Source organism: Anastrepha obliqua, chromosome 2 (assembly GCF_027943255.1).
Source record: "Anastrepha obliqua isolate idAnaObli1 chromosome 2, idAnaObli1_1.0, whole genome shotgun sequence".
Classification (NCBI taxonomy): domain Eukaryota; kingdom Metazoa; phylum Arthropoda; class Insecta; order Diptera; family Tephritidae; genus Anastrepha; species Anastrepha obliqua.
In genome coordinates, this window is record NC_072893.1 from 87186865 (window position 1) to 87196079 (window position 9215).

Below are 9215 nucleotides of genomic sequence, written 5' to 3' on the forward strand. Positions count from 1 at the left end.
ATTGTACTTTCAGATAGTAAATTAGATTATGAAAGCCCTTCTATCAACTGAAATCACCTCAAAAATGGTACATATATATATATATATATGATATATATGTTTGCCTGAGTCTTCTCAACACGTTAGGTAACTTCAACAGTGACTTCCTATAGCTAATTCGATTGGGTTCCTGGACAAGAGAGAAATCAAAAAGGGTCAAACATGCCTCTAATTGGTCCTGAGCCTTTCTATGGACTTACAAAAGGACACTTTAATGAAGAAGAAGAAGAAGAAATTCGTTGAACAATGTAGAAATTCTATCCGTCAGCGACAAGCGAAACAGTACCTATTGCTGGACAGAGACACTTCGGATAAGCTACTTTTGCTCAGCAGTTTAGGCTTAAGACTTTTAACTGGTTACTTTACTGGCCACTGTAGCCTGAGATATGTAGCCTGGTCTCTCATCGTCTGTCGATTCTGTGAAATGGATACTGGAAATTCAGAGCACATTCTTTGCGTAACATCCATATAAATTTTGGAACAATAAGTCCCAGAATGTGCTGAAATTCTTAAAAAGCCTTACAAAAAGCTTTGCACACTAGACCTCTTTTGGTCACAGTGGGTAATAGCCTAATAATAATATTATATTAATAATTATAACAGAACTGTTAATTTCCAAGTCGCCAGTGAACAAAATAAATTGTGAGTCGGTGACATAAACAGGGTACTTGAACTAGATTTTAAGGCGTTGTTATTGATGGCGCTTAGAATATTGGTACGGTATCAAAGATAATTTCTTACCCCGGAGCCATTATGCTTAAAGAACATCGGAGGACAAGAGTTACGTTACTGACTTCATATCCTCATAGCAAACGATTGAAAGGACGTTGCTCAAATAGTTCTTGAAGAGTTTTTCATAGAGATACCAATTTATGTTGCTACCATGTGAGAGAGTTATGTTCAAGTTATATCGGTTGATGTTGGATTCCTGAATGTTGTGATAGGCCAAGTCGACTATTCTATTACAAATAGCTAGAAATCTATTAATAAAATATTTAAGTCAATACATAAATATGTTACTAAAATTATCCCCTTTTTGTTTACCACTGACTTTTAAAAGTATTTCATGTGCAATAAAAATTAAATGCTTATACCCCTGAAAGTATGCTTGTCAATCATAACTTTTCCCATTAATGGAGCCTATTAAATAAAAACAAATGTGGTTACTGTGGCTTCTTGCGGCTTCTGGCTGTTTGCGTGATAAAAGCAATCAGTAATGGTACATATCTACTGACAGACATATTTATGTATGTATCAAACGTACAATGCATATGAATTGAAGTGCGGTAGGCAGATAGGCGTGACTTACCTAACTTAGTAGCCCACAAGAAATAGATATTATATATTTAATAAGCATTTTATTAAAAAATTTTATAACTTTTCTCAATTAATGTAAATTTTAATTTTTAGATATTTACAAAACAAAACGCAAACCATTGAAGGGCGGCCGCTCTGTCACACGTTCGCCAACTAGTTTTTCACCGTGTATTGTCATATCGGTGCGAATTTTCGGAGCACAAATAAAATTTAAGTCCTTCACGCTGTCACTCACGTTAGGCGGTAGCCAACCATAAACCTCCCCGGAGAGGTGCGGTAAAATGCCCCTGCCACACTTTCTACCACGCTGCGCTACGAATTCCATAAATTTTTCATAATCTAACGTGTTCTGATCGTGTCTCGCATAGAATTTGGCCGCAAGCGGTTCAGCTGGAGATTTGAAAAAAAAGAAAAGTGTTTGAATAAATGAAAAATTAACTGCCATCTTTTTATCCTACCTCTTCCACACGGTACAAATGTATAATGGCCACAAAAGTGCCGATTTTGATTTTCAATGAGTTCCTTCTCAAAATTGTATGGCAATTCTACTCTTTGCGTTGCCTCCTCTTCGGCCTCTTCGTCTTTTTTAGTCACACTCGGTGGAGTAATACGGACGCTCATGCTGCCATGCTTCGTTTGCTGGTGCTACTGTATTTAGAAAAATAGTTGCGCTTTCAAGCGCGTTCGTCAACACACTGGCTGCCTAAGTTTCAGTTTTTCTTGCTGTATGTACTGGCATTTCCTGTGCCTTTGTTTTTTTGTTTTTGTTGTTTTATTGGTAAATATTTCGCATGCCGCAAAGCACATTGACATTGAGTTATGTCAAGAAAGAGGTAAATTACATTTCTATGCATAAACGAATTGTACCTGAAATATTATTTTCAGTTTAACTGCGAAACGTGGAAAGAGAATGCGTAAACAATATTCATATCCATGTTATATCCATTATGCCGTGTGGTGCTTTTGATATGAGTTCATCTACCCCTATTAAGCAGCTACAATGTGCGACGTGGCGTATGAGGAATGTTTAAAACTTATACAAAAAATTTAACTGAATGGAGGTAACGTTTTTTCTAAAAAGTTTTCCAATAACAGGTGTTATGAATGAATAGCTATCGAGAGATGACCAACGATTTTTATGGCCGAAATTGGATGGTATTGATCTGGACAACGTTTATTTTCTACAAGACGGCGCTACGTGCCACACAAGCAACGAAACCATTTATCTTTTACGGGAAAAGTTTCCGGACCGTGTTATCTCTCGAAGAGGTGATCACAATTGGCCACCGAGATCTTGTGATTTAACACCTTGTGACTTTTTTCTTTGGGGCCACGTAAAAGAGTAGGCCTACGCGAACAGCCCTTGTTCGATTCAAGATTTCAAAGATGGAATTCGTGAGGCTATCGAGGACATAGGGCAGCCATTTTGCAATTCGGTTATAGAAAATGTCATGAAAAGGATATTGTTCTGAAGGCGTGGTCGTGGTGGTCATTTGTCTGATGTTATTTTCTACTATTAATGGCATACCTTCCTCTTTATAATGAAATAAACATCCGGTCATTTATATTAAAAAATAGCATTTTTCTTTGAATATCAAAATAACACCTCTTATTGGAAAACCCTTTATTATTACTTCTCCACAATGCTCACGAACGATTTAAAAAGAGGAGTCAGTATTTAAGCAATTATTCAGATATATTTGTACGACGTCTAACAATGGTCATGCAGACTAGGTATGACTATTATATTATATTACAAAACCGGCGTTACTTATTATTGTCTTCACTATACAAACTTTTTTCATTCTTGCAAGGCTCTAAGTAAATCTTTCTTTATCCGCAGCAGTGCAGGAAGTCTTTTCTACTCCTTCAGGACGATTCCACTTCCTCTTTAAAAGCTTCAATAGACTCAGATTTTACTCATTTTATTGCAGACTGAAACTTTGGATATGGATAATTACCACACTTCACAAGATCTTGCGAATCAATGGTCTAACTCTTTGATGCTGTGCTTGGCTAGGAACCTCTTGACAGATGAGTCAGCTTATTGTCTTGACAGAGAACGCGGGACTTTTTCCTTTATTATTTATGTCATATTTTCTGGCTATCTCATATTTATTTGCTGGCTATCTCATATTTATTTATATTTATACTTTCACGGAGCTCAGCAAGAATAAGAAGTTAGTAATAGTGATCAATAGTATGAGCATCACAAACCCAGGAAAGAATTGTCATTCTCATGTCTTTTGTTATAATTACTATCTTTCAAACGGAAAAATATATAAATATAAGTATTATATAATTATAATTACAAAATGAGAGCAAAAACTATGACTATACTGATTTGTTGACAGAAGTTAGACATACTGCATTCGAAAGAGAAGGCGTCCTACTAAACAGCTCGCGATGATTGGTGTTTGACGCACACATACTTATTCTACGAGTATATAAGCGTCTGTCGCTTTATTTAATAGCCGCACCCTTGCTGCACTGCCTAAGTAATAAAGTAAAATTCGTAAAAATCGATACAATTTATTCGACGAAGATTAACTGATCGTAATAATTTTTGTGGCTAGATAGAATAAAGAAAAGGCAGTAATACCCAGAAAATCTAACTTTATATTTATTTATCTATTTATTTAGTATATGAGTAAAAAGTCTCTTACAGACTAAGTACATATTTACAAGTAGGTATGCTAATTAATAAAGGATTTTTAAAAACCTAGAATACAGTATTCAGTATTAGAATATTAGAAAATACACTTTTCAAAGATGAAAAATCAAGTTGCTTAAAACTCGAGATTAACTAAAGTGAATTTAAAACTTAAGGCTCGAACAAGGCAAACATTACACGAATATTTAGTTTCAGAATATTTTAAGCAAAAAAGAGCGAGATTGTTGAACTTTGGGTTAGTCAAAGTAATCAACATTTTTATGAAGGATTCAGATTATCGAAACTCTATGGACTTGTCGCATATTTATGAACAACATTTTAGACCAATTTAATCATATTTATATAATTTGTATGCTTTGTCCTCCTGACGGAAGTAGCGCATTTCAAATTGGAACGAACGAAAGACGTGTACAATAACTTGTGTATGGGTCAGAAAACATGGAACTATTTTGTCTTACAAGCCCTAATACCGAGTAAGCTTTCGAAACAATATGACTGATATTTCTATTAAAAAAAATTACTCGAAAAAATAAATCCATTACCTTTAATTTTATTTAAACTTTGTAACAAAGAATGAGAAATGTTGTGAGAATTCATATTCGTGGTATTAAAGTACTTCTGGATGTTTAAAGAAAAACCATAGTTGTAAGCTGTCCACATCCGTTTGAAGCTTAAGCGCATGATCATATTTTTCGAAAATACATGTAAGTCGTCGGCAAAATTATTTACAAACGTAACAATCAGTAGTTGATTTAGTATACTCCCTTGAGGAAGGGAAGGGAGAGGAGATGAAAAAAGGTTGAGAAAAAATAACGTCAACTTTTCTACGCAATTTCTTTAATGTAAATAGAATTTATTCCATTAAAAATAAAACTGAATGAAAGCCCATGCCAAGGCTGCCTTCTATATGTTACGCTAAATAATGAATACACAGCAAAATAATAATGAAAATGGAGTTATGGTTTTTCAAAATATCCTCCTTGGAAGTCAATACATTTCTGCATTCGCTTGAAGCAGTTTTCAAAGTACTTGTGTCACTCAGAAATGGATCCCTTTCAAAACGAGCTGTTTCAAGACTTAATCTCGCATTTTATTTTTGATGTTCGGGAACAAAAAGAAAGAATTAAGTGTCAAATCATTAATTTGTGAGAGCTGGAATTGTCTTGGTGGAAGATGATTCATCTTCAGAGTTTGGTTTTCCTTCATTTCCCGAAAACTTCTGCAAGCAGACCTCGATTTGATTGTTTTAAGTTGCTTTAGTAGTAGTGTAGTTGGGACATTACCAGATTTTCCGAAAAAGGAGGCATCCATTTGCTTTGAAGTGCTTCTTCCGCGAACAACTTTTGTTGGATTAAATTTCTCTTGGAACAATCATACTATCGATTACTGTTTTGTTTCCGGCTCTGCATAGTTCCAAGATTTGTTACCTGTTACGAAGCCATTGACGTGCTTTGAATCACGACGGCTGAATTTTTTTAACATTTCTTCACACCAATCGATACGAGACCCTTTTCGAGCAATTATCAATTTATGCGTTATCCAACGAGTACTAATCTTCTTGGCAACCAAATGTTCGTGCAAAATTGAATGTGTGCTGGTTCCACTAATTCCCATGCCTTTACCTCGCGATCTTGCGTTATCAATTGGCACATATCACCGATTGTGTATGGCACAACAATCGTTTTTGAACAGCCTTCACGATATTCATCTTGCAAGAATCGATGGGCACGTAGGAGCCCGTTGTACCAGCCTGTGTACACTGATTAAGTATGGTGCTTTGACGCTAAAAGTCGAAGTTACTTGATCACAGCATTCCTGTTTGGATAATCGAAGCCTAAAATCGTAATAAATCAACGCAAGAAAATTTTCACGTGTTTAATCCATTTTTTGGGCGAGATGAATTTTTCAACTCACTGAAAAAAGAACAAATCAAGCTCGTATGTGAAAACATATTACAATTTATATAAGTTTATGCTTAGAAATAGCAATCTTTTCAATAAAAATATCGAATTATAACTCATCGCCCGTAGTATTGCAAAGTCGCAAAATATAAAAGCCAACACTAGTTCGAACCGATAAACAAATCAATAATCGTTGAAGCAAGTTGAGGCTTAATCCCTGTTATCAGCTATTGGCAAACGTTTAACAGACAAATACCGGGGACAGAAATTGTTGGATTTAGTGATATGCTACGGCGATTTTTTACAGATTTACTGTTACTGGGACAACGTTTAATAATTCATTCCCGGCAACCAACGTTTTCGTGCCTTTGTTGCAGTGTGAACGTCCGATACGTTGGCATTGATATCCGATGTTGATAATAACGAAAATTATGGGTTAATTACAGTCGGGTTGATGCTTGACTACTATTCGACAGTGCTCGGATTTGAAATCCCATGAATGAAACACCAAATGGTGAAATAAGTTTTTTCTTATAGCAGTCGCCCCTCGTCCGGCTATCTTAAGCCTCTGGCATAAAACTGTAGGTCTCTCTATTTGTGGAAATACATCAAAATGTACGCCAAAAATTTGAGGAGGAACTCGGCCAGAAATAACAAAGGATGCAAACGCCAATTAAATATGCATAAATATTCCTGGCCAAACTCACGGTTGACCTTCTTCTTTCAAGTTGTGAATTTTATAGGAATGCTAAGAACTAAGAAAGCAGAAAGTTTAAAGATTTACTTTCAAACACAATTAACCAAAATCATTGTCGAATTCCTCTATCGAACAGACATCGTGGTTGGGTCAGCTTAGAGTTGTAGACGTTAAGCAGTAATGTGAAGAGGAAACCGCCCTACTACATCCCTTGTATTTTTTTTTTATTTTGGATTTTGTGAGGTACAAGGCAACAAAACCATTACGCGCGATTAAATGTATTGCAAGAAATTGTAGTCCAAAAAACCTGTTTAATCAGCTTAGCTCGCTCTTTTTTTGCAGCCCAGAACTTTCGATGGTTGTAGGTACCGATTGGGATATAGGTAGGACAATGAAACAGGAGAAATTCGAGGTTCATTCCGACCAAGTGGTAGGTATTGGGATATTGGACAATGAAACACGAGAAGTTCGATGTTCTTTTCGATCAAGTGCAGCACGTAAGTGGGTTTGTTCTGCTGAAGTATAGTTGAGTAGAAAAAGGTTAAATCAACCCTGATTATAGCGATTAGTGTTCGACTAAATTAGTTACTGTTGTTGTAAAACCACAAATCCCTGCCTAGAGCGGTGAAGCAGTTAGCCATTATCGTCTGTAGCATTTAACGGTAGGCCCAGCAAATAGGCTACTTCGACATGGAAGAACCAGAGAGAAAAAGGTGTTAGATGAGTAAGTTTGAGTGGGTGTCTGAAAAAGTAGTTAGTGGCATGCGTGTATTTTCACATGCCGGATATATGTTGAGTATGTCTAGGTCAATTCCCATTAGATAGGAGTTTAATCTGCTACAGTATTCAGAACGAAATTGCCCCGGATAACGCTGGTCTCACGGGCCAGTTAAACCACATCGTCTGCTCTGGATGGTGGTATGAGAGAGAAGAGGCATTATGCTACTCTGATGCACTCCGAGGAACCACTGTGATTCCATGTTTGATGATTTGGCAAAGCACAGGCGCATTGCGCGATGTAGAAGCCGTATAGGCTGAGGGATGCGGTCATATATCATGTGATCAACTCCCTACGAATTTTAAAGCCTGAAGAAGTTTTAAGGCAAACTCCACTCGCTACACCTATTGCCCCTAACCGATACTAAAGTATTTAAAGCCCTTTTCCCCGACTTCAAAGAAGAAATAACTTTCTTTAGTACAGAAATATTAACCGCGATATAAAGAGGGCATGCCATCTGAGATATAGACCAAAATAAGAAAACCCATATATCTCTTACACCAAAAAATCGGAGGAATGAAACTTGGTACGAATGCATAAATTGTATATATCGTACTTATGATGAAAAGTGGTAGGTACAGGAAAAGTGACGTGGCACCTCGGACATAAACAGAAGATAGTTTTTCTCTGGAATCACTTATGATAAGGTGCTGAAATTTCATACAGTTACAGAAACCTCGAATGCCTTCCTTAAGGCGAACGAAATTAGGTATTGGAAATGGGAGCGTGACTGGTTGGTTGGTTTAAGTAGTAATTCGTCCCGAATCCAACCGCATCAATTTGTTGCCACATCCCCGTTACCAACTTGTTTATCGGTTAACTACAGCATGACTATATCCAGTCTCTACGGTTTAAGAATCTCATTAGGTTGTTGACATCTAAGCCCGACAGTTGTTGGAGACTCTCGAACAGCGCTTCGCCCAGGGTTAACTTTACGTCCTTCCATAGGGCAGAGCATTCACAGAGGAAATTGAAGATTTTTTCCTCTTTCTCCGGTTGTTTATAACTGGGACAGTATGTGTTGTAAGGGATGTCAATTTTGGCTGCTTATTTTCCGACACACCAAAAGCCAGTTATGACTGCCGTTAGCCTCCAGGCGTCCCGTCGTTTCATGTTTATCAATGTTGCCGTTATTTTGAGGTTGTTGGAGGCCATAACATTCTGCTAACTTTGCATGTAGCCTGGTCTCTCCATCTACAATCCTCAATTCGGAGATATTTTAAGGAAATTATGTTCTTGACTGCTCAAAGTGGTGTGAATACCGATTCTGCAAGAGCGTTATTCATGGCAGATACCCCTCTTACTATTTCATCTGCTTTTTCGTTACTTTCAATGAGCCAATGTCCCGGAACCCAAATTAAGGTAACTTTATGGTTTTCACTCAAGGTGGTATGGGGGCGTGGCACTTCCCATACAAATTTAGATCTCATATCTTGTGTACAAAATTGATAGTTACCAAGGTTTAAAGAAAAAAATGTACATATTTTATTACAGGAAAAAACATCTCCTAAAGAGGGTTTCTTGGAATTTGTCACTATAATTTTTATGATGATTATATCGTCCCCTTAGTATAACAATAGCCTATGTGCTCATAGGCTATTATTTTTTTATTGAATTTTTGGATTCTCCATCGTCGATTTTACATGTGGTAAAAATTTTGTCAAATTCTAGTTCCACAAAGTGGGTCAAAACATCAATCAAAAAATAATAAATATTTACAGACATAACGAGATTTGAGTGAGAGCTACTTTCGACAAAAAGTTTGAAATTCATTTTCTCAAAACATCAAAAAATTTATAGGCTATTTTA

General features: G+C 36.5%; 1 protein-coding gene across 1 annotated transcript; it reads right to left on the reverse strand.

Annotated features, from left to right (window-relative positions):
• Positions 1 to 1453: 1453 nt before the first annotated feature.
• Positions 1454 to 1977, reverse strand: LOC129237144 (uncharacterized). The gene is made up of 2 exons (XM_054871639.1): positions 1815 to 1977; positions 1454 to 1746 (listed from the first exon to the last, which is right to left on the reverse strand). Exons 1-2 carry the CDS (start codon positions 1975 to 1977, stop codon positions 1454 to 1456), a joined length of 456 nt encoding a protein of 151 aa, XP_054727614.1.
• Between the last annotated feature and the right edge of the window lie 7238 nt (positions 1978 to 9215).